General features: G+C 40.1%; 2 protein-coding genes across 2 annotated transcripts in view; both read right to left on the bottom strand.

Annotated features, from left to right (window-relative positions):
- shg (DE-cadherin) overlaps positions 1-13,419 on the bottom strand; it is a 340,222-nt gene extending 326,803 nt beyond the window's left edge. Inside the window, exon 1 of the mRNA XM_028318017.1 lies at positions 12,938-13,419. Within this exon, the coding sequence (XP_028173818.1) occupies positions 12,938-13,007 (70 nt within the window). The 5' untranslated portion in view covers positions 13,008-13,419. The remainder of the gene's footprint in view (positions 1-12,937) is intronic.
- A 256-nt stretch (positions 13,420-13,675) lies between these two features.
- LOC114362566 (spondin-2) lies at positions 13,676-23,631 on the bottom strand. Its single transcript, XM_028318020.1, has 10 exons — positions 23,597-23,631; positions 23,056-23,240; positions 22,249-22,469; positions 21,488-21,688; positions 18,958-19,164; positions 18,417-18,677; positions 15,265-15,451; positions 14,958-15,006; positions 14,221-14,365; positions 13,676-13,907 (listed from the first exon to the last, which is right to left on the bottom strand). The coding sequence occupies exons 2-10, from the start codon at positions 23,111-23,113 to the stop codon at positions 13,818-13,820; spliced, it is 1,419 nt and encodes a 472-aa protein (XP_028173821.1). The 5' UTR covers positions 23,114-23,240; positions 23,597-23,631; the 3' UTR covers positions 13,676-13,817.
- Between the last annotated feature and the right edge of the window lie 1,952 nt (positions 23,632-25,583).

Raw genomic sequence — 25,583 nt, 5'->3', positions numbered from 1 at the left:
AAACGTTAACAATGAAAAAAAAGTACAACACTTAAAGCAGAATTAATTTTCCACGTTTTATACCCAAGGGAAAGAGTTGCAGACAATCAATTATATTCTTTTACATGATCCTTTTATAAAAAGCTGCTTTTTGATGTTTTTCCCTGTATGTTAACCATATTTTTTGCTTACAGTTAATCGACTTTAAGTACTTAAGTGCACGAGCACTTAAATCTATATATATAAAAGAAAGTCGTGTTAGTTACTTCGCTTATAACTCAAGAACGGCTGAACCGATTTAGCTGAAAATTGTCAGGGAGGTAGTATAGAGCCAGGAGAAGGACATAGGATACTTTTTATCCCGTTATTTATTGCCATTAAGGCGGAACAAAGTTCGCCGGGTCAGCTAGTCTATATACAGTGTGTCCGGGCTTGTAGTGATCAAACTTTAAGGGCGTAATCTATGGACAATTTTATCGATGAAAATACTACAAATTTGGGGCTTGACCCATTTCTCGCAAAATTACGAGGATTTAAGTTTTTAATTTTTAGTTTTCACCTCTTCCTTCAAAAACAAATGAAAGCGTAGGTAGCTTAACACTAATAAGCAAAAATTTTATATCATGCGATAGCCAATAAAATTATCTATTAGCAGAAGTAGAAAACAGATACAAGTTTCATACATTTTAAGGGAGTAAGAATGGATTTAATTAGAAAAAAACATGACTTTTTTCACTTCTTTTTCAGTTATTTTCCAACACAAGAAAAACCAGGTCGTTAAGGTATGTTTTATTTGCATTGTATTATTAGTATTTGAGCTATTCTACAAAACGAATGGAAATTTATTAGTCTACGTCTATTAGTTTCGACGTAATTGTTGAACAAAGATACCCCTTCCCAGCGGTTTCCATAGCGCACGCGACATGCGAAAATGCACTGCCTGAAAGAATCACACAACCTATTCCGATTACTATGGAAACCGCTGGGAAGGGGTATCTTTGTTCAACAATTACGTCGAAACTAATAGACGTAGACTAATAAATTTACATTCGTTTTGTAGAATAGCTCAAATACTAATAATACAATGCAAATAAAACATACCTTAACGACCTGGTTTTTCTTGTGTTGGAAAATAACTGAAAAAGAAGTGAAAAAAGTCATGTTTTTTTCTAATTAAATCCATTCTTACTCCCTTAAAATGTATGAAACTTGTATCTGTTTTCTACTTCTGCTAATAGATAATTTTATTGGCTATCGCATGATATAAAATTTTTGCTTATTAGTGTTAAGCTACCCACGCTTTCACTTGTTTTTGAAGGAAGAGGTGAAAACTAAAAATTAAAAACTTAAATCCTCGTAATTTTGCGAGAAATGGGTCAAGCCCCAAATTTGTAGTATTTTCATCGATAAAATTGTCCATAGATTACGCCCTTAAAGTTTGATCACTACAAGCCCGGACACACTGTATATAAAAGAAAGTCGTGTTAGTTACTTCGCTTATAACTCAAGAACGGCTGAACCGATTTAGCTGAAAATTGTCAGGGAGGTAGTTTAGAGCCAGGAGAAGGACATAGGATACTTTTTATCCCGTTCGAAATAAAAAAAAAGTCAGCTTATTTATTGCCATTAAGGCGGAACAAAGTTCGCCGGGTCAGCTAGTCATATATAAATAGAATTTTGAACGTGATCTGGAGCAGAAACAATCAAATTTAATTAGGATGCCACCACAACTATTTGTTCCCTTATCTATTTGGATTCTGGCAAACATTAAACGTTGGTGTACTCAATGACGTACACTAGTCGCTAACGACTCCGCCACGAGCTGCATACTAAATTGATCGGAAAATTGAATGAACTTGGTTTAGAATCGCGGAGCAGAAATTTAATTAAAATTCGCAAAAAATATTAATAGAGACTCGATCTTTTTTGTTAATCGCTACTTGTTTTATAATTAAACTGTATAAAAACAAGGAAAAAGAAAAATCGTTTAACGGAAAGAAATGAGGAAACAACAAATGGAATGTAATTCCTACCGCGACAATGACAATATCATCAAGGTACCCTTCGGAGGGTTTCCGTCAGTGGTGGATTATTACCCACAATATTGCCCCTCAGGGGCAAATACTGCCGATGTACCTGTAATGGGGATCTATTGTACTATCCGCTGAGCTTAATTACTCTTGTTCCTGTGACACCGCCAACGTATTGTTGTTATAAATGTGGTTAATAATCTGTGGTGACGTTTCACAATTAGCCTTGTTAGGTATCCGCACTGTCTTTTGTTTTCTTGATGTTATGTGTGTGTGCGCATATCATCTAAACTAATATTATAAGAGGAAAGACTTCATTGTTTGATTTGAATAGGCTTCGAAACAACTGGACCGATTTGAAAAATTCTTTCACCATTTGATTAGACTCCTACATCATTTCTGATGAACATAGGCGGTATGAATGAAATTCGTCGGGTCAACTAGTATATCATACTTCAAAAAACAAATTGTATTTTTCTTTTACAAAATCTTGTAAAAGTACACTCAGAACTCCTTAAATCAAGTGTGCTCTGAGTCAATGAAAGCATTTAACCATTCCCTTTACCAAAACATGTTTTGTCCGATCTCTGGCAAAGCATTTTTTGCTGGAGTGCTTTTAAATTAAGTAATAGAAGCGAGACTCTACAGGTAGCAGTTTACTTTATCGAATCGGATATAACATCCCCTTTTCTCTTAGCGTTTTTCTCTCTCCTAACGACCTCGAGGCAGTTAAATGTAACGACCCGAGCCCATTGAGGGAATGGGAAAACATTACGTTATAATTTGAAGCGATTTTTTTAAGCCCGATTAGAATCTCTGCAGGTGCACTGTTTATGAAACACTAAAGAGAATGTGCGTTTTATTTTATACTTTATTTCTTGCAAAATGGAGATAATCGCCTTAAAACTGTTTTTGTATTCATAAACGAATACAAATATATTCACGAGTTCATGACGGAGTTTAGTCGTGAGTCGGATTGTTTTGGAACTTAAAGACCCATTATTTCTGTGATAAAGATACATTTTAGTTCCACTACCATATTTTGGCGGTGGAACTAAACGACGTGATTCTGATAAATGGTAGTTTTGGACAGATAGTTTTATGGGACGGGCGCAGTGTAAACAGTTATTTGAGAATACTAAAGTAAACGGTTGATCCAATGACTGATTTTTTAAGAATTTACGTACGTACTCAATAGATGTACTAATAAAAATGAAATAAAAAATGGAAACGATATAAAAATTTATGAATGAGTAATAATAGCTTTTAATCCGTGGAAATCACGTTGTCACGTCACCGTTGATTTGAAAGACAGGGCTTAAATAATTAAGCTTAAATCTCTATTTTCTCCTCAATGATCGAATTCTGTAGTCTGTAAATATAATCATTAATTAATTCAGTACGTTTGTTTGCCACTCACTGTCGTTTCACTACAGCTTCGGCGCAGGCTGACAATCCGAGCGTGTTGCTAAAAATATCAGGCATGTAAAGGATCTGTGTTCCATCTACTCAGAGAGTGGAACATAGGATTTCCATTAGATGCCTACTTAGCTTGACAGCGGCTGCCAAGGCGGGCATGATCGAATTACTTTCTGTCGATACTTACTTACCTCGGCAAACGATGCGCTGCTGGGGACAGTTTTCGATGCGAAACGAAATTGCGATATAACATATAATTAAATTATGTCAACGTGAAATTGTGAACTCTGTCAGTTTATAATATAACGTGTTAGATTGTAAACTAACAGTGGGTTAGGTTAGGTTAGATTGTAATTTAACTACGTCAGATTATAATCTGACGGAATTCACAATTTTACGGTGACATATTACAATCCTCAATTTTTGAATCCAAAGAATTAACGACTGCTCTGGTTTGGATGCAGAGATGGGTAACGCAAATCTAGTGTAATATTAAGTTTGAATCAACATGATTGCCGATTCGATTGAGTCATATAGTTTTTCGTTTTATGGCGGCTCGTAAACTCTATAACTAGAGTTATTTTTGACCTACATGCATGATAGAAAGAAGACTGCTTCATATTATTATATTATTATTTGCTTACTCAAAACACCCGTTCTCATAATATTTGATACGGAGCAAAATTATTTTATAGAGCCGAAGTTTCTGTACGGGTCTGCAGATGTTTGAAAGTTAGTCAAGAAGTTGTTATGGCTACCATTAAATTGCCATTTGGCTCTAAGATTCCTTTGGGTGTAACATCGAGAACTGTGTTTGCTTTTGTTTGGAATATGGCGAAGTTAGGCAGCAATGAAAAGGGAAAACGCTTGTGTTCCGGCATCGAAATACGGGACATTGAAATTAACCAAACAGGCCAACCGCACAATTAAACTTGACGAGCGAGCTTTGGGCAATTACTGCTGAATTAGAGCCAGGGAAATTTGTAAATCATCGCGATTTGAAAAAGTTGATCGCGTGACTTGGAACACGTAATTCGATAGTTTCATAGCATGCTGCACAATCGAGTCGGACTAGTTTCGTTATCAGGGAATCGATAATGGGTATCCAGTCGCGATCACGGAGCATCGTTATCGGTAAGGTTAATATCGACGCTCGCGCATTTCAATGTTTCGAATACCTGGCCGCTGACACACCTTTCGTTCGGTACGTACAGTCGGCCACATCAGAGTATAGTTGCAAAATAGCCTCTATTACAGCTACTACGTAAGATCCCACAGTTTTAAGCATTTTTAGTTTTTTAGTCTGCACATGAGTCACACGCATTCGAATTCGGCTTTCTCACGGCGAATTCGAACTTCGGCCACGATTTTATTTCTAAAATGGATGGATTAATGTAATACTACCCTACTACAGGTTTAACCAGCCCCATCCTTGGGGTTATTTTCTTTTCATAACTCAACACAATTGTTTGACGTCCCTCGAGAGTGACCAAACCAGAATACCTTTCCTCAAAACTTCCGGGTTCAATATCCGAACACAAGGGTCACGGCAGACAACTTGGGTAATAAAGGTCTAATGTATTTATCTGGTCAACATTATTTCCCAAATCATACAAGTCTGAATGAAAATGAAGGGTTCAACCGTCACAATAAGATCGTACGTTGATTCTAATTCGATTAAATACTTCCATAAATCCCTTCTGTTGTAAACCCTTTAATCCTTATAGATAATTTTTGTGTAATCTGTACCTATTAAGATTTAAGACTATTATTCAGCCCGCTGACAGATTGACAGCAGAAGCATATTTTTTTGGCTAAGGAACCTTAAAAAAGATTGATCAAGGCGTCCAAACTTGACATTGCGTCTCCATTAATCATCAAACACGTGGTGATTACCCGTATTTTTACAACCTTTGTAGGATAAAACGGTGGCCAACCGTCATCGAATAGCCGCGCGGTGACGTCACCACGCCGCCATGTCACAGAAGCCGCATACGTGCAATGCACACACGAGCTCTCGTAAAGACTACAATTTTATTTACACTGCCGCTTTAATTCGCCGGCTTTAAAACCCACCGGGGCGCACTCGGCAACGAATCGCGAACAATGAGGGAAACACGAGTTATGCTTTTTAAATTGCCCGTGGTAGGTGAGTGCAAGGAGCATAAATTAAGGTTAATGAATGACTTATTGTGTGAGGGACAGGAAATTATTATTGGTCGCTCGGGTTACGAGGAGGGTCGTGTATGAAATGGCGCTAGCTCAAGCGCTGGTCTCGGTTTGATTATGTAATCAGTCTGCTGGTAATTCTAATTACGTCTGCTCATTTTGTGTTTATTAACATTTCACATAGACGCGGGTTTTGTTTGTTCCAACTTCAACGCGGAAGGCGTGGCAGTGTTTTTTGCACGTTCAAATGAGTCTGATGTTTTTGTTATCATTTCGCAAATTCTCTCATGATAAAATAGACGTGTTTTTAAATTCAAGCAAGGAAACATTCCAGACCTTTCTACACACGGCTAGGGTTGTCAGTTCTTCAAACCGAACCGAAATGATCAGCCAATAATACGTCAAAATTTTAATGTAATGTAGTTAAATAATGTACTGGCTATCTGATTTTATCGGGCACCATATAAAAACCTGTCCGGTTTTATCACACACCTGACAGCAGTGACAACCCTGTTAAAACAGTAAAACTGTTTTGCTAGAACAAACTCGAAGTCCTAATTGAATAAAATAACAATTCATAAGCCAAGAAATTCCAATTGAAGTCGCCGGACGAATGCCATCAAAAATGAAATCTTCATTCCGAAACTTGCGCTATTTCGTTTTAGTTTAACTTTTCAATACATGCTCTGCCTTTTGCCGAGTTATAGAAAACTCTAGATCACTGGTGCCCAAACTTATTTAAGACGCGCCCCCTTTCGACCATACAAAAAATTCCGCGCCAACTCTCCTCCAGTCAAGATTATTTGTTGGTCGTATCGAGCAACCCACCACCACCCATGGCCATACCAACCTTGCGGTTATACTGGCCGAATCGCGGGAGGTGTGAGCGGATCGAGCAGTCTGGAATGCATTCTCTCAGCGGTCGCAGGTTTTTTATACTTAGTACACAGATGGCCCGCGCCCCCCTTTAAAGGTCTTTGCGCCCCCCACTTTGGGAACCAATGCGCCAGATGATCTTTCCGAGTTAGACTTGCGTCCCTGGGGCTTGCGTTGTTCTGTATATGGCTTAAGCAAGTCTTAAAGTCTATAATAAGGTGCCTTTAGAGTCGCTTATTTGGTCTCGTTATTACTGTACTGCACCATGTATTCTGAAATAAATGAAAATAGCGCATACCTTTCTACAATTCTATTCTGAGATGCATCAAATATGCAAGTTGAAGCAGAAAAGAGAATTCTGTAAGCACCATCAACGGACTTAGCCGTTCTTAATATGGTTAAGATCGTCGTTAACATCAAAGTTTAAACTTTGAGCATTAACCTTGTTTATTTTGAATTTTCTATTTCTTTGAATGTATGTAATTTTGTTTACCTACTTTCTGATATGATGTATTACATAGACGCAACTATTGTAAATGAGTTACGGATGAGATTTACGAAATTACAGATTCCATAAATATTTTGTTATTGGTGGAAGAGTTCATGAGCCGGATTATGAAACCAACAGTCGCAGGTTCGAATCCAGTAAGGGGAAAATATTTGTGTAATCCCAATTAGCATTGATCCTGAGGTCTCTTTAATTTATCGGATACCTATATTTAGGTTTAATTGGTGCTTACTTTCATTAGCTCGACCAAAATGTGGTGAAGTTAGATTATTGTAACAAACCCCTCCTTCTGGCGCAATCGGGTAAATATTTTTATTCGTACAAGCGACAAGGTAACTGTTTTACATTCAGAACTTTTCATTGAACAATTTGCACTTCGAAATAATGACGTTATCTCATCAAGTCCCGTAGTAACTCCCCCAAATATGACTGGGAAATGAAGGTCTAACCTATTTAAGTACTGGCAACCTCGACAGTTCAAAACTCAAGGGAACACAACTTCTGAATGTAGGTTGCCATGTTTAAAAAATATTTTCTTCCATTCGCAGACTTGTTGAAAACTCCGTAACAAAAGAGGGTGCAAATGATAAAAGTTCATTGAACTCATTCAGAACGAGAAGTGGATAGAATTGCTTCCGAATTTTTCTGCACGAGATAAGGAAGTAAAGGACAATGTTCGTTCTCCATACATTGTTCGCCTAAAGAACCAACAATTTTGACATATTACTACCCGAAAGCGTAATAATACGATTCTGTGTGTAAGAACAATGATTCCTGATGGACACTTGCCATAAAATTAATGATTAAGAATATTAAATCACAGCGATTTTATAATATGTCGTTTATGACAACATGGCGTCTAATGTATTGTGTGAATGTATGAACACCGATTCGCGAAAAATGTTTTGTATTGTCGTCACGCCGAGTCGCAGCCAAATAGTATAAAATAATAGAACAAGTTTTAGAAATACAACTCGGCATTCCACTTTTACAATATGCCCACATATTGCACGTAAATAAACANAATGGCTACTGGGTAACATCTCGCATTACCTCGGAGCAAAAAAATGGCTACTGGTTAACATCGCGCGTTAACTTGGAGCTAAAAATGGGTCAAAGTTACGCGTCGTGTCACAACGCTTATAATAAAAATGTACGAGCACTTGCACAAAATAGTTGTTACAACCAACCTTTTGTTGGGTCTAATTCTCGTCACTACACTGCACAACTTAAAATAATTACGTTTTTTGTCGGTAAAAACGTCCTGGTGACGTCACTTAAGCATTTTTCTTATACTGCGTGCGGTCGTTGCGCGTGCGCACAAAGGAATGAGACCGCTCGGACACCGAGCCCACAGCGTGGTAGGGGTGGGGTTGCCCGCTCTTTTGTTTTTTAATACTACTACGCTGAATATTGTGTGCGGATTGGGTTGTCGTACAGGGGTACTACATGGTAAAATAAATCTCGGAGGCGAAAGCAGGATAATTATGATGGGTTAATGTTTTTGGGCGGTTTTTTAGGCGGTTTCTGACAATGTCCTTTTGCACTATCGTATTTATGCACTTTGATAACTAGCGGACGCCCGCGACTTCGTACGCGTGGACCCCGATTTACCCCTTTTGGGGTTGAATTTTGGAAAATCCCGTCTTAGTGAGCACCTACGTTCTAAAAGGAGGAACCCCCATGCAAAAGTTAAGACTTCTAGCACTTGTAGTTTCTGATATTTCGTGATGAGTAAGTGAGTCAGTCAGTGACCTTTCGCTTTTATAATATAGGTATTAGATAGATAATCACGACATGTAGCTAAACCGTGTTCCTCTGAAATACCAAAATTTACTCCATCCCAGCGTGGTTCCAGCCTGAGTTACGTAATTGTTAGGTATTTGATATTCCCTCCCGTTGCTCGATACTCGGGTCTCGCGATATTTCTCTACGAAATGTAGGTACATTCGGGTGCTCACTTCCGTTCTGTGTTAGCATACTTTATCATAGATAAATAACATCGTCGTGTGAAAATATTATTTAGTATTGGACACAGAAATTATTGTCGGAGGCCTATGTTCAGCAGTGGACATCCTATGGCTGAAATGATGATGACTTTGGTATTGCACCTTTATGGCTGAGTTCCATACGACGCCTATTATGAAATGCAGCCACGAATGCAGCTCAAAACGGAATTCAAACTTAAGCATTTTGTGATTGGTTGAGTCACAAATTCACAACATTTGACACAGACTTGTTTCAGAAATTCTTATTAGTCTCAGATCACGTCTAAACACAGATTAATACAGTGTAATTTTATAGTCTTGGACAGGAAGCATGTGAAATTGCACGTATAGCCTAAATATAAATTCCTAAGCGACTGGTGAAAATTTCTATACCAATCGGGAAACTAATGCTTTAAAAACGCCTGAGGATCTTTTAACAATATTTTGCGGTTTCCCAAAAGTCATTCAACCGGCAACTTATAGTGTAAGGAAACAATAGGTTATAATGTCACGATTACCTTTCACCGAGGTAAATAATGACTCAATCGACAATCTACAGACACAAGGTAAAACCTATTTTAGTTTGGTCTTTGATGTTTCATAACGGCATTTGCATCGAGAGAAACAAAGTATCAAGATGTCAGAAAGTGTAAAAACGAAGTTTATAAGCTAGAAGTTTTTTCTCTGTCATAATCTTAGTCATATCGCGATCTCCAAAGAATTTTCTTTTTTTTTTATTAGCTGCAGAAGCTACAGTGATAAATCTGATACGTTATGAAGAATATGCGTCAAAATGATTTTATCATTATTTATGGTTATGAATGCGGAGAAAGAAGATAGAAAACTGCGATATGGTATTATTTTCATAACTGTAAATGTAATTCTTACTCAAGAACAATCAATACAACATTCATTGTAGGACTTTATGAAATTGAAATTTTTTCTTAGCAAAATGGACACTGAATCAATAACAACATGACGTCGTCAACGTAAATGTAACGAATAATTTCTGAACAAATCCTTGAACTTGAGGAGCCGAAACTTTAAATAATAATCACCTTCAACCTAGCTTTTAAATCTATTTTAGACTAGCTTTCCGGCCGCGGCTTCGCCCGCGTGGAATTTTGTGTCACAGAAAACCTTAATCGCGCTCGTCCCTGTTTCAAAAACCGGGATAAAAACTATCCTACGTCCTTTCCCGGGACTCAAACTTACTCTATGCCAAATTTCATCAAAATCGGTTCAGTGGTTTAGGCGAAAGCACGACAGACAGACAGACAGAGTTACTTTCGCATTTATAATATTAGTATAGAAGTATAGATTCGATTCTATTAGATTCGATTCTATTAAACTAGGTTAGGCACGTCGAAACCTGATCTACCTAGTCCTTTCTCCTAGTCCTAGAGCTAGACAGTAGGTTATCCCAATCCTGTCTGGAATTTAATTAGATGAATAATGGAATGAAATCGTGCGGAAAATTCTATACACATACAAACATTTGCCATTTTCTTGGACGGAGATAGATGTTTTGCTTCAGTTAATCAAAAATTAGTTATTGTGTGCATTAGATAAGTGATCACTGTAATTTATTTATAAGTCAGGGTTGGATATACGGATGATAGCACATCAAGCTTAACTCTGAAGTATCTTTTGTTATTGTAATTAGTGCTATTTTGCAACAAAAATATACAGTGTGATGTGGTCTCCACCATTCTACACAGATTCATTAGAGATAAAAGTGTAACAGGATAAAACTTTGAGATACCTGAATAAGGCAGGCTAGATTCGAACAAACTTTTTTTATCTGAGAATAATTCCTGGTACCTAACCTTAACCTAATAACTGGCACATTGACAGTTTCAGCACTTTCAGTATGGGAAATATGTCAAAACTGACGATTTATTCTGAGATTAATATTTACTTTTGGTCGAATCCACCCAAGAAGATTTGAACTCACAAAGTCTCAGCATTTTCAATTAAGGTCTAAGTATAATTAATACCAAGCTTGTTGATAATTATCTTTCATATTTTAGTCTAAGAAAACAGGGAAGCGGAACAGGACATATTTTACCATAATTACGAAACCTAAGTTTATTTAATCTGCGGAAAATTATAACAGCCTCTAGAAAAAAGCGTTTGCTTGCTAATTAGTTATAATAACAGAACAAGGTGTCGGTAAACATGGGGCTCCTGTTAATCAGGGTTACCTCCACCATATCGAATACCAATAGGCTAGTTTCCTAAAAAAAATCTTTTAGTCCCGTCAATTACATTATCAAAAAATATTGGACACGTATATTTTTATTTGTCATTCAAGCAAGTAATAACGAAGTTATGATGCGTTGAAGTTCCGTGTGACGTCACAAAATGCTACACTTATAAGCACGCCTTGACGTCACGGGCATCTTCTTTTGAACTTTGGCTAGCTTTAACTCTTTCAAGTTTCATTAGTTTGAAAAAGTGAAAAATACGTGTCGAGTATTTTTTGATAAGTTAACCGACGGACTAATTCAAACTCATGCTTTTTTACCAGGAAACATCCCTATTGATCGAAAATCAAAATATCGAACACTATTTATACATCGAAAAGTCAAAACATCGAACGTTCAATGATCGAACGTTGCTGATGATTGGTATTCGATATGGCGGAGGTAACCCTGTTAATCAACCGCGAGATTTTTTATGGAATGTGAGCATGTCCGCACAATAGTTCTAGTTCAGTACTTTTCTCAGAAGTAATTATTATACGTCAATACAATAAAATATAATGGTTCACGGAATCCCAGGTGTAAGGATAGCACTTCTGTTACACAGTTCCTTGTTACTATCGTCCTTTAATTAAATAATAAGTAACGATCAGTCAGTTACACGAAGATTCGATAGTATTGAATACCTAAATAGGTATTTTTATAGGGCTAACGAAATTGATGATCAATTCTTTTTTTGTAAGATCGGAATAATTTGGAGAAGGGGAAGTTATGATCAAAGAATTATAACTTATGAAGATATTCATACTAAGGCCTATCAAAATTACTTGGACTGACTGCATCTCTACTAACACAGCATAGGTATCCAAATAATAAATGTTTTACTTAACCTACACATTGAGTAGTTAGATGAGAAGTGGGTGAATTAGGTACCAGTCATTCATTAGTAATCAATTAAATTAGTCATCATTATTTTAATTCTACGTCTGTAACTCTCGCACACAGTCTTTACTTCGACGATGTTTTCAGTCTCACTCACATTTTTAACCAACTTCATAAAAGGAGGTTTTCTCAATCTTAATGTCTGTTTTTATTTGTTCTTAGATAGGTACCGGGTTGGTTACGGATAACAGAATAAAATAAACTAAAATCGATTGATTTATACAAGTTGAGTCATTTTAACGACTGCATCGACTAGGTGTGTACGGTTATCAGCCGTTATCAGTGTGTTGATAAGGAGACAGGTCTGGGAAACATTCCGGTTAGTCACTTTACATCGTTTACTTGGAACAGGAAATAATAACTTAGAATTTACGGTGGAAAGGAGGATATTGAGTTAGGAAGCGTAATTAGATCTCATCTGTTATCTACTCGCGTGTTATAAAATCATTAACAGGTAATCTTAGTTAATGCTTCAAACAATAACATTAAATTCTTCAATGAATTTAGATAGGTAACGAGTTTTTGTATCCTACCTTACCCAATTAATTTAACGAGTGCAATGTCGTGAACTTACGTTTTGAGTGCAATGAACTTTTGTTACCTACTCCGACATGAGCGGATTTAAAGGCGTGACCCCTACCTACTGAGAGACAGACGCGTTTTGCCAATAACCACACGTGTTCACCTGAACGGTGTCGCGGCTTAGCCTCGTACCTATAACTTAACTACCATGAATTCATAAACGTCCCGAGAACAAAAGGCGATAGAACAAAAGCGCGGGACAAGCTGCGCGTGCACAGGTAGGAAAGCAGTTTTTACCTTTTGTGAATTCCGCCGACGCCATCGCCAACCCGGCAACCAGCAGCGCGGCGAGACCCCCGCGCACCATCTTTCTTGATTCAACTTTATTACAATTTCAAACACGTCACAGCAACTTGTCACACGGCACGCACTCACTGTCTTATAATCACACAAAACACGCACACTATCACAGAACTCGAACGCACATCCATTTGAAAAATGTTCGTTTCTTCGATAAGGTAACCGCTTCGCGCGACTCGTGGGCAGGTAAGACGAGTAAGCCTATTAAGTTACGATGACTTAAAACTAGTTATTCGTTACGTTAAAGCTAAACTAAACACTATGGGTTACGTCTGGCACGGTGGTTCTATACAGATTTTTGTTTGAAAACTTCACATATTTTCGTAAGGTTATTTCGAAGTTCGGAGCGGCGAGAGAGGTAACGCGAGACACGACCGCTCGGCGCATCGTTCGCGGCAGACTGGCGTGAAGTGAGCGAACAATCAACAAGTTGCGGTCGCGAGGCGGGCCTTCGGCGAGCATGCGCGGTTTGCGTCTATCTTCATACCTGACCCGAACAATGTTGATATGGCGCGCTGTCCCCCCACGTCTCGCCCGGCGAAACTTCCAAACCAGTTATGTTTTCGCGCAAAAACAAGAAAACAGGATTTCTCCACGATCCGCTCCTGTTCAGGTCTAGTCTATCCAGCCAGATTAAATATAAATCGTTGACACGTCTACATTGGCATTACAAACGCGAGGAACTTGTTCTAAGAAACTTTATTATGCTTAAGTTATTTAGAGCTTCCGCTGTCCACTTATGGATATTTAAAGTAGGTACTGACAATTAATTAAACTAGTTTAAATGCAGGAGTCATATCCTCATTCTACGACAATGTCAACACTCTACATAGCAATGTTTTTTTTGTAATGCAGCCAATTCTCCATAACAATCGTTGCTGTGCGAAGTCCGTGGATTATTTTGATCCTGTGAAAAAAAAAACAAAGGAGAAATTTTTAAAATTTTAGACTTAATTTTAACCTAATCTACTAAAATTTTGGATGATTTTAATGTCGTGGTATTTTTACAACAGAAGGAAGACAGTTCATAATTACAGTGGTTATTACACTTTACGCGACCTTGAAATCTTAAGTTCGTGGGTGTGTGCGTCGTGGAGTCCCATTTGAGGTAGATAGTCGAGTGAAAAAAATATGTTTTAGAATTTTAGATAAAATCGTCATCAATCTTTAAGGGTTGTAGGTAGGTATTATATTTTTTTTACAGATTTCTATGCACTTACTTCATCGATTCTCTCTCTAGTCTGGATGCCGATGCCACACGCCCCGTATAGGGTTTCGCACGGGGACCAGTCGCTAAATTCCCCTATATTGCACCCCCGTAGGTTCTGGCGGGACTCTAGTACTGAAGGTTCGTCTTGAGCTTCTCTGCAAAATTAAGGTGATTCTTATCGTCCATGGTTTTTTTATTAAGATGGCCGGTGGTTTGATGCGGTTAATTGATTAGCAAGCTGAAGTGGCAATGGCAGGGCACATAGTACGCAGAACTGACGGCCGATGGGGCAGCAAGGTTTTGGGAGGAGGCCGCGTACCTGAAAACGCAGCGTAGGACGTCCACCCACAAGGTGGACCGACGACATAGTAGTAGCTGGACGCTACCAACCGGGCAACATGGAAAGCTTTGGGGGAGGCCTATGTTCAGCAGTGGACGTCCTATAGCTGAGATGATGATGATGAATGAGCTTGAAAATAGTGACCTCCTCTGGTTCGATTCCTGTGCCTAGATTTTTATTATTATTTTTTTGTTTTTTTTTTATGTGAGAGGACACCTGATGGTAAGTGATTACCGTCGCCCATAGACACCCGCAGACCCAGGGGCGTTACAGGTGCGTAGTTAAGTACTTTATGACAGTTCACTTTCATACTTCAGCTTTTCCTAGCCCACCCAGATGAAAATGATCCGACCGAGAATCAAACCCGGGACTTGTGAGCAAGATAATAAATTTTTAGAAGTACTAACTGTTCGGATTCCTCTTCTTCACCTTCGTTTTCTTCTTCTCCTTCTCCCTCTGGAACAAAAATATTTTTTACCTTTATTTTTTTTTAATTACTAGGTAAGTCCGTCTACACGTCAAGGGATGAAAACAATACCTAATTTTAATTAAATTCTGTCAGTTATATTCAATCATTGACAGACAGAGATAAAGCACGCCAAAAATTTAAAATGTAGCACGGTATGACGTCACTTCAACGCGTCATATCTCCGAACTAGCCTAGTTGTATTTAGTTCTACATTTTTGGTGAAAACTTCTTTAAAAGATTCGAACCTTCACCTTCACCCTCTTCTGGGCATTCCACACCCAGCAGCGGGTAGACGTCCAGCCGCCTGACCTTCAAGATGGCGAAGGGCTTCAGATCGTTCAGGTTCATCTGGTAGAACGGGGACTCCTTGTTGAAGGAACCTACTTCCACTCGCTGTACTTTGCTCCTTGGATTGGTAGCGAATCTTGCGGACTGAAAAATAAGGCTTATTTTTACTATTGAACTTAACTACCTAGTAGTAGCTATGTACAGTGCCGTAACTAGCCTTTTATGCGCCCGGTGCGAGCTTTCAAAACTGCGCCCTTGTATAATGCTTGGTCTGGTCATTTCTGCGCCCCTCTAGGGTCTGCGCCCTGTGCAGGGCCGGATTAACCATCTCGGGGCCCCTAGGCACAGCTCGTTTCGGGCCCCCCTTTTTTTTGTCGCGGAAGAAATGCTTTGCGCACCGTCAACTCTGCCGGGGGACAGGGTGGTGTTTGGGACTCAAAAGGACGGGGTATACCCACTACAACCTCCGCGGCGTTCCGTCATCGCCCAAGTGGGGGTGTCGCGAGTGTCCGGCCGTAGCCTTAGGCCTCAGCCTCGAACTTAGCGGGCAGCGGGGCGGCGGCGGCGGCGGGGCGGGAGCGGCAGGATCTTATGCGTAAAATCAAATAGACCGGTTCTCGAAAACAGCGGCGCGGCAGCGGGGCGGCAGCGGGCAACGAGCGGGCAGCGGCGAGGGAGCGGGCAACGAGCGGGCAGCGCACTCCTTCTTTTGCCCACAATAAATCGAGCGTTAGGAATAAATTTGAATCGAAATAAAATTGTCGCCGTTGTTCAGACATTTCGTTTGCGAATAAAAACAAATATCTCGACAACACAACCCCGAACACAACACTTCGCCGCTAAAGCGCCGCGCGAGCTGCCCGCTTGTTTCGAGAACGGGTCTGCGTTGCCCGCCCCGCTCCAGAGCCGCCGCCGCTCCCGCCCCGCTGCCCGCTAAGTTCGAGGCTGAGGCCTTAGACTTCTGCGACACCACCGGCGACAGCTCGCCTACACGGCGGACCCTACACGCCCACCTCGTGGGGGGCCGACGGGAATGGCCCGAAACGCCAAGCCGTTCCCGTCAAGCGGAGGTGACAAGGGTGCCCCCGCACCCCCGGCCGTCTGGCCGCCACCTGGAGGGAGTCGTACAACCGCCTTCTCCACCCCCTTCTCCGCCTGCGGAGCGATGAGGCGAGAGATCGTACTTCCGCTCGCACTCCCCTGCCTCTTTCTGAAGGATGACCTCTTCGCAAAAGGAGGCAACCGCCATCCGGCATCCTTCACTTCCCAGCATGGCGTTGCCCAGGCTCGGAAGCGAAAGATTCCGGCCCACGACCGCAGTGAGGACACGGCGCTCCTCCCAGCTTGTGCAGACCGCGAGGGTGTGCTGCACCGTGTCATCCGCCGCGCCGCATTTGTGGCACAGCAGGGATTCCTCTCGCCCGATGCAGGTACGAACCGAAGCAGCCATGCCCGGTCAGCACCTGCGCCAGACGGAACGTGAGGAACCCGTGCGGTCGTTCCAACCTTTGGTCCAGAACAGGAACAATGGCGTCCAGATTGCGGCGGCCAAACTGCGCGCGAGTCATGTCTTCCTTCCAGCGGTCGATCATGATCTCACGCTCTTCCTGCCTGACGGCACCGCGCCGTTCCGGGGCCGGGCGCTTTCCACGCGCCTTCTGCTCTGCCATCCAGTGATAGATGACAGACAAGACTCCAGCTTCTAGCTCCCAATGTGGAGTACCAGTGAAGACGCACGCCGCAGCGTGCCCTACCGTTCGGTAGGTCCTTGCGACTTTCTGCGCTATGGGCCTATGGCCCGCTGGGGCCTGCGCAAAAGGGTGGCATTCTCCCTCTTGTTGAGTGCGTCCGCCCAGATTAAGGCGCCATACAGCGCCATTCAGAACGCCGGCATAAAGTCGACGACACCTCGTTTGTGGCCTTCCCAAATTCGGGAGGAGCCAACTCAGTGCGCCGGCTGCCTTGAGGAGGCGTGGCGCTAGCCCGTTGAAGTGCGGGCTAAAATGCCACCTCCCGTCAAGCGTGAGGCCCAGATATTTCATCTTTGACGTCAATCCTAACGTCTTCAACCACAATGTGGGCGTCGGGAGGGCCCAGAAAGAAGAGGGCCTCAGTCTTCTCCAGTGCGACTTTCAGGCCGAGGCGTCGTATTCTGCGAGCGACTAATGTGCCGCCCGCCGACGCCAGCCGTGCCGTGGCCCCAAATGTCTTCCCCGGGCAGTGACCAGAGTGTCATCCGCATAGCATATGAAATTCATGCCCGCGAGAAGGACGCCCCGGAGGAGACATTTGAAGCCTAGGTTCCACAAGAGTGGACCGAGCACCGAACCCTACGGAACCCCGCTGGCTACGCCCCACGCCGTTAGAGCTGGCTGTCTCAGTTACCATACAGGACTTCGTGATTCCGTAAGTAATCGGCCAGCAGAGCTCGAAGTTACGACACTGAGGCACTCTGTGATGTTGAAGTGCCTAGAGTATGGTGGAATGAGGGATGGTATTGAAAGCGTTGGCTATATCGAATGATACAGCCAACACACCCTCAGTCACCCCTCTCCCTAACCTCCGCAGTGAGGCTTTTTAGCCTCTGAATGAATTAGGTTCCACAATATCGAAATAATTATGACGATTGAATGTGTAAACCAAAATAAGACGAAGTTTTAAGGTGCTTTGAGTTTTGTTACATAAAAATAAACTTTAACTTTTTTTTTTTTTTCATTTTTTAATCGGGAGTGCTGGGCCCCTGTTCATAGTGGGCCCCTAGGCACTGGCCTAAAGTGCCTTATGGATAATACGGCACTGGCCCTGTGCCTGGGCACCGCTGGCACCGCCCTAGTTACGGCACTGGCTATGTAGGTATGAGTATGTACATAATATTGCTTTGTAACATGGTAAAATACTTTGAATTTTTAGTGCATAAAGTACCTACTGAAGCTAATTTCGGGTCAAAAATCTATAGTGTGGGTGGGTAGGCCTCCCCACTAGGTGAACCGATTTGGTGAAGGTCACGGGAAGTACCTGGATGCGGGCAGTGCAAGCAGGACCGGTCTTTGAGGAAATCCTTGGGGGAAACAATTTGTCCAGCACTGGACGTTAATTGACTGAAACGAACCTCATACGATACGCCTTCCATAGTACCAGCGTCCCATGGGTACATGGGAATCTCAGCACTCTCCAACCATCCACCAGTAGTGCACAGTTCAAAATGAGTGGTGCCCAGGAACCAGTCAGGAGACGGCCTCATCCCCACCACCATGGAGAACCGGTGGTGGATCCGATCCACTCTGAAGAGGGAGTGAGAAGGCTGGAACATGTCAGGGTGGTGTCTTCTCTTTCCTCGGATTAGCGTTCTGGTGCCTGACTTTTCTGACATCTGGAAAATAATTGACAGTATTAGGTACAGTAAGTTGATTGAGTTAAACCTCAATCAAAAAGGGTGCTCCACAATTTGGACCTAGGGTTTTGTTTCCCTTGTGGGAGAGATATGGATTTTAATCTGTTATAAAACTATTTAAAGCCTCAAAATTTTATTATATTGACGAGTTGGTTTGTAAAGATATTTTCTGATGAAAACGACATTCGATAAAAACTTGTACTCGACAATCTTCATATTACTTTTATCAGACGGCCATTTGTATGACATAAATACTTACCTTCTCAACGATCTCCCTCTCCAATTCAACAGTGTCAGCATCTTCCACCAGCCTCTTCAGACCCTCAGTGGCCTCCTGGCCCTGCTGCCACAGATCGTAGTCATTCGCATGGGACGCACCCACCATGTGTGTGTAGCCATTATCGTCAGGCTTGCTAGGGTAGTGCTGGGGGTGGGACACTCGCGACCACTTGCCATTGAAGATGACCTGGAAAAGTAAAACGATAAGCTTTTCCGTTTAGGGCGTAAGCAATACAATAGTGAAGGTAGCAGGAAGGAGCTGGACGCAGGCCGCTACCAACCGAGCAACGTGGATAGCATTGGGGGAGGTATAGGTTCAACAGTGGACGTCCTTCTGTCATCGTTGCACATGCTATATATTATCTAGCATTGTTTGAGAGGGATGGCAACTTTCGAAAATTCGGATAACATTTTTCGGATTTACCCCCTGGACTGATTAATGTCGTGTAAAAGTAGCCTATACGAGTTATGGCGTTCGGCTTTGCTTTTAGCAAAATGGTTTTCATTATCGGGCAGTTATAGGGTTGTTTTGGACTTTTCTACATAATAACTACAAGCTTTATCTAATTTAATCTTAAATGCGTCACTGTTGAGGCTCAATCCGTCTATCAAGCGTTTCTAATACTTAATTGCATAACTTATAATGAAATAACTAATTAATTAATTTCTTTTGTCATCTAAATCGTAATTTCTAGTACATGTAAATGTTTGCTATGGTTTCATCGCAGGCGTGTTTAACTTCATAGTGTTTTGTACTGTCAAATTCACTTACCTTTCAGTCGCCGCTATACGCTTTGTATTACGAAATATTTTCAAATCTGAGTTTTATTGACTCTGAATGTCAGCGAAGACAGTCACATAGTAAATAATTACATTACAACGTTTAATTTAAATCAATGATTTGGTTCAATTCTTTTACTCATTTCCGCGCGTACGTAACGACTACGATCACCCACACAAACCTCTTGTTTGTCAGCCAAACTTAATTATAGAGTTTTCTAGCGTTCCTAGAGCTAGCTAGATTTATTGACGCAAACACAGGACTCTCCACACCTAAAACTGAACGGTCCGGGCGTTTGTTTTGACAAGTTGACAACTGGCCCAGATTCGAGCCGAAAACATCCGCGGGAACGTAAGCGAGATGTGTTTTATTTCTAAAGTACAGTAAAACATTTCATGGACTTTAAAAAGTATTGAACGGTGCCGTGCTGCCTTCCGCGAATTTTACGGGAAGTTTGGGGTATTTTGTTTATTATAAACAAGCGCGCTTCAAAGGCAAGATACACATTGACTATCGCCTAAAACGGAATCCAATGGAATAGGCCAAGATATTATGATGAATATTCACTGAAGCCATCTCACTAAACTATATAAAACTATATCTGGAATAATTATTCCATTTTAAAATCTATACTTCTATACTAATATTATAAATGCGAAAGTAACTCTGTCTGTCTTGCTTTCACGCCTAAACCACTGAACCGATTTTGATGAAATTTGGCATAGAGATAGTTTGAGTCCCGGGAAAGGACATAGGATAGTTTTTATCCCGGTTTTTGAAACAAGGACGTGCGCGATAAAGTTTTTCTGTGACAGACAAAATTCCACGCGGGCGAAGCCGCGGGCGTAAAGCTAGTAACAAATAAATAAAATCAATTTACCTACACTCAAAAGTAAAAGTGTTATCTATGCACTAATCAAGCAGAGATTAAAAACCGTATAAGTATTATATTTTATTAGTTTAAATAAACGCTATAATAACCATTAAGTTCTTATTGAAACGACAAATAATCCACCATTGCAATATTCCAGTGAACTGAACAATCCTATTTCCGAAGCAGTCATAAAATCCGTCTGACTATCTGAAATTCCAGACGTTTCATGCTTTAAAATTCTATGGAATTAAGGCAAAGTTCATATGCGGTTGTTCAACCCTTAATATTTTAATTAGATTAAAATAACTTAATTAATTTATCGCTTCTACGAACAAAGGGTTTTCATCAGCAGCTTTAGCCTTTATAACCCAGTTGATAGAGGTATAAAAAATTCATGAAGCCTTATTTGTTTTAGTTCCAAAACTAATACAGCGCTCGCCGCCCGGCGTGGGGTGTTTATGCAACCTGGTTGGAGATTTGTGAATAGAAAATCTCTTTTTCTACAGTGAACAATGAGTTCAGCTGTCAAAGAAACAAAAGGTATTATGGAAGTACGTATAAAATCCAATCCATCACTAAACTACTAAAGTCCTATTTTTCTGCGTTTTCGTGAACGCCTCCTTGGGTAGAAATTTTGTTTTCTTAATCCAGGGATATCTTGCTTGGATTTCTTATAGTTTAGTTAGGCTTAGGATATTTCTGAAGTCTCTGAAAGAAAACTTGTTCGAAAAAAACTTTCATCTTCGAATCTTTGACATATTTTCGAATCGACAAAATTCGATACCCCGAAGGCTGGGTCGAAACGTGACGATCTCGATTGTCAAAATTAGTGCTACCATTGTATCGGCTACTTACCTCGTAGCGAGCCTCACTGCATAACCCACAGGATATCAATGGTGTAGTCGGCGGACTGTCGATGGGTGCGCGGTTGTCTTTCTGCAGCAGGATGATCAGGTCCGGGTCATCCATGTACCAGACCTCCTCGTTCTCAGCCACCATTGCCCGAAGCCGGACCTTCTGCTCATTGTCCGAACTTTTAGGGGATATCCAGTGGATCTGCAAATGATTGAGAACTAAAAAAACTGTGATTTATGACAGAGGGTTGTAAAATTTTTACCTTCCCCTAAAGTACCCGCGAATTGAGACAACAGAAATCAATTTTTTGTTACCGCGGTCTCATGCTCCGGTTTTGAATTTGTATGAAAATTATTTGCACAGACATACCTACATAAAAATAAGACCCATATAACCAATTTTGTATTATTAGAATTATTTAGATTAAGGTCTGCTTGAATAGGTATCTATGAAAACCTCAAATATTGTTATGTTTGGTTTAAACTCAATATTATTATTTGGTTGTGTTATGAAATACCTAACACAACACTCAATTCAAATTCATTGATTAAATCCTTTATTGATTGGCTGGCATGAATTCTTGAGTAAACACTATCCTCCTTTAGTTATTTCCTAACAATGTGTTATAATAACGCCCGTAACAAACATTACTTTACTATGAGGGCACATACACGAACCAATCGCAGAGCTCTATTCAACGCTGTGCGTTCGATTTGCTGCTTCGTTTGTGAATACGGGTGTAAGAGCAAACTCATACTCACATCAACCCTATACTTATCCGAGGTGTCCATATTCTCCACTGAGTTGAAGCAACGGTCGCTGTACCGGGATTTCCTTCCAGTCTCCGTGTCCAAGGTCTTCAGATGCCCTACATCAGGCGGCTTGGTGCTGACCATGTAGCTGTTATCGTCCACTGTCGGGTCTTCAGCTGTGATCATGAAGTAGCGGAATGGACGCTCGTTGACCGTGGTCATTAGGGTCACTGGAAGGTTCAATATGATGCATCATTGAATTCTGTGTCAAAGTTCAAAGGACATAAAACATTAACAAAAAATCTGTCGCGTCAAGAAGGCGCCCGATCAGTACCATCCATAAATTGAGAAATCGTGAGTGATTTTAAGTTGTATATTTGTACCTACAATAGATTTGTATTGTGCCATAAATGATAGAAATAGGTTATAGTTAGTTTGATTATCAACTTTCATAATATTAAATTTCTGAATACAGCCAGCCAACCATATAAGTAAATACCATTTACGGGCACATACATATAGGCATGACGTGTGAACTGGGCTATTAGTGTACTTAGTAAATTACAAAATATTACATTTTACCACGAAAGAATAAAAAAATAATATTTGCGTTAGCGTAATAGAGTGGGACCGTGTAAATAGCCATTGCACTTCACACGATAGCGCCTGTTAAGAAGTTTATAGCAAGGACGTGTGAATGTATTTGCTATTACGGCCACACAGGCACTCCTATAAAACAGATTGCAGCTTTGTAACTTTATTGTTAGTTTTGTTTTAAAAAAACTAGTTACTGAAAAATATTATTTATGATCATACCTACATACGTCTGATCCGGCAAGTAAGAGAGGTTCTCCATCTTGGTCTCAATGATCATTTTGAAGACGCCCTTGTTTTCACTTGGCTCCAGTATCTTCGCTTGCGGTGGAGTTTGGTCGCATTGCTTTGAGTCACACAATGCGATGAATGCTGATATTAATAGAAATGTATACAGTTTTGGATGCCTGAAAATAAAAATTAGAAATTGGACTGAGTGTATAATAAATGTTTGTTATTAAATTTACAGAAAATGTAGAGATATGACTCCAACATAGTTATGTGACGATAACACGCAGTCAATGTTAACACAACAAATTTTATTAACAATACACTTTCTTAGACCTGATTACAAATGTCTGTGTACAACTGATAAAAATAAAAACACACGTTAAAAATATCATTTTTCTGCTATTGTTTTAAATATCAATGTGTGTCTTGCGAGTTTAACACTAAATTACTGGTTTAATTAAATAACGAAACATGAAAAATTACCTATCAATACACACTTTACTTAGTGTAAATTAGACCCAAACAAACTAACCTCCAAATCGCTGTAAACACAAAACAAACGTTAGTAACGAGAACAACACACTCACATTTCGAAATCACGGATGTTTAGATCATGCTTTGCTTCCGATTCTCGATGCTCTCACTAATACACTCGATATCAAACAACTCCGTCTCTAGTACTCGATATACCGGTCTCTAGTTGCATAGGATCCGGTGCAAATTCAATTCCAGAAAATCGATTAGGTTAGGCGTCAACTGAACGCGGGAGGACTCAAAATAGCCGCCGTCATTTTGGAATGGGGCCAAACTTTGGACAGCCATAAGGAATATTTCTGTGCGTAGTTATAAGACGATCGTGATATTAGGTTTGGAGACGTTTCGTGATATATCTACGGAATGGAAGTCTTGATTTACGCTGGATAACAGCTGACGTCTGGCTTGATTAGATTTTTGAGTTTTATGTCCATTTTAGATGGGTCGACGGCCCGAGCCCCTTTGATTTATTTTATTTCAGCATCGAAAAACTACTTATTGCATTTCTAATACGTAGACGCTTCAACCTTCGCGAAGTTAGGATGGGCTGCTAGATAGTAAATGTAAGTACAGACGACAGCACATCAAGCTATAGGTATAATAAATTTACCTACTTGGATATGCTATCAACTGTACGAATTTTAGGTTTTGACAGCTACTTATCTAAACACTAATTCATATCCAAACCGTAGGTACGATTACGTTGTAATTAGCTGCAATGCTGATTCGGTACGAAATCAGTTGATTAAATAATTTATTATTCATCCATCTACCATTGGGATAATTACAGATTACTTATTCTGGAATTAAATGTTTAATAATGATCCGTAATATCATTTCCGACTTAACGAAATTATTCTGCATCAACTAAAAATGAATAATTCGTAGCCATTTGCCTGGGCTGCGAAAATAAATAAACATTAACGGTTCGTTTGTTACATGAAAATTTTATTCATTGTGGCGTGCTAAAAAAGGGAACAAATTGAAATATTGAATGGCGTTCTATATCTGTTTCGCCTGATGAATATACATCAACTGTTTGTTATGCAAGTAGGTAACTGATTGCGGATAGTTTTAACGTAGGTGTTCAATTTTAAGTATCGGAATTCGTTTGTATTGTTAAAATTCGTATTGAAAATGGCACAAGTGTTGCGTTTATGTATATCAATTACACTATAACGTAGGCATTTTTTATTTCTGACATTTATTTACACAAGAAAATAACACAAAACGGATTTTCGTATTCAGCTAGCAGTTTGGGTTTTGAAAAAGGCTTTGAGGTTAATAAATAAGCATTAACATCTAAATGGCACTTTCCTTTGATTATGTAAATACAAAGTAATGCTACAAAAACTTTAGAAAACACCAAAAGGATTATAAAAACAGGGCATTCACAGTCGCAATGAAGCTTTAATGAAATCTAGATGCGCCGCAGTTGTATAATTTTCGAGAATATTCAAGACTATTCTTTATCTAGAATTCAGAATGTAATGCTTTTGGTGCAGAACTCTCACATTACTTACTTCGAATACAAAACTGGGGGAAGATTAAAAATGTTTCTTGGAATCTGAAATGTCTTACATTTTTCTTGCATGTAAATTAACACATCGTGATATTTTTTCATGTTTGCACACAACTTTATTTACTTTAATACTACGTAATTTGCTGCCAAATGTTAATTTATTTACTAATGAAAAGAGTCAAGATTTTTTGGGCATCCACAATGATCTTACCCATAATATTTTTGTGATTCAAGATAATTCGATTGAAAATGAGTTTTCGCTACTCTAACTCATTGTACCATGAGTCCATGACTCTACAGTAACTGCTAGGTAATTTGTGCCTTTACTTCATGGCTTTTTTACGCAAGCACGACTCTGGGCAATAACTAGTGTTAACAACTTTAATTAAAAAAATCATAACAAACAAAAGTACACAGGAAGGGAATAATGAAAAAATAAAATTTCATCACGGGCAAACGTAAT

This window comes from Ostrinia furnacalis, unplaced genomic scaffold (assembly GCF_004193835.3).
Source record: "Ostrinia furnacalis isolate ACB-3 unplaced genomic scaffold, ASM419383v2 OfSCF6620, whole genome shotgun sequence".
In the NCBI taxonomy this organism is placed as follows: domain Eukaryota; kingdom Metazoa; phylum Arthropoda; class Insecta; order Lepidoptera; family Crambidae; genus Ostrinia; species Ostrinia furnacalis.
This window is presented reverse-complemented; position numbering and strand designations above follow the sequence as displayed.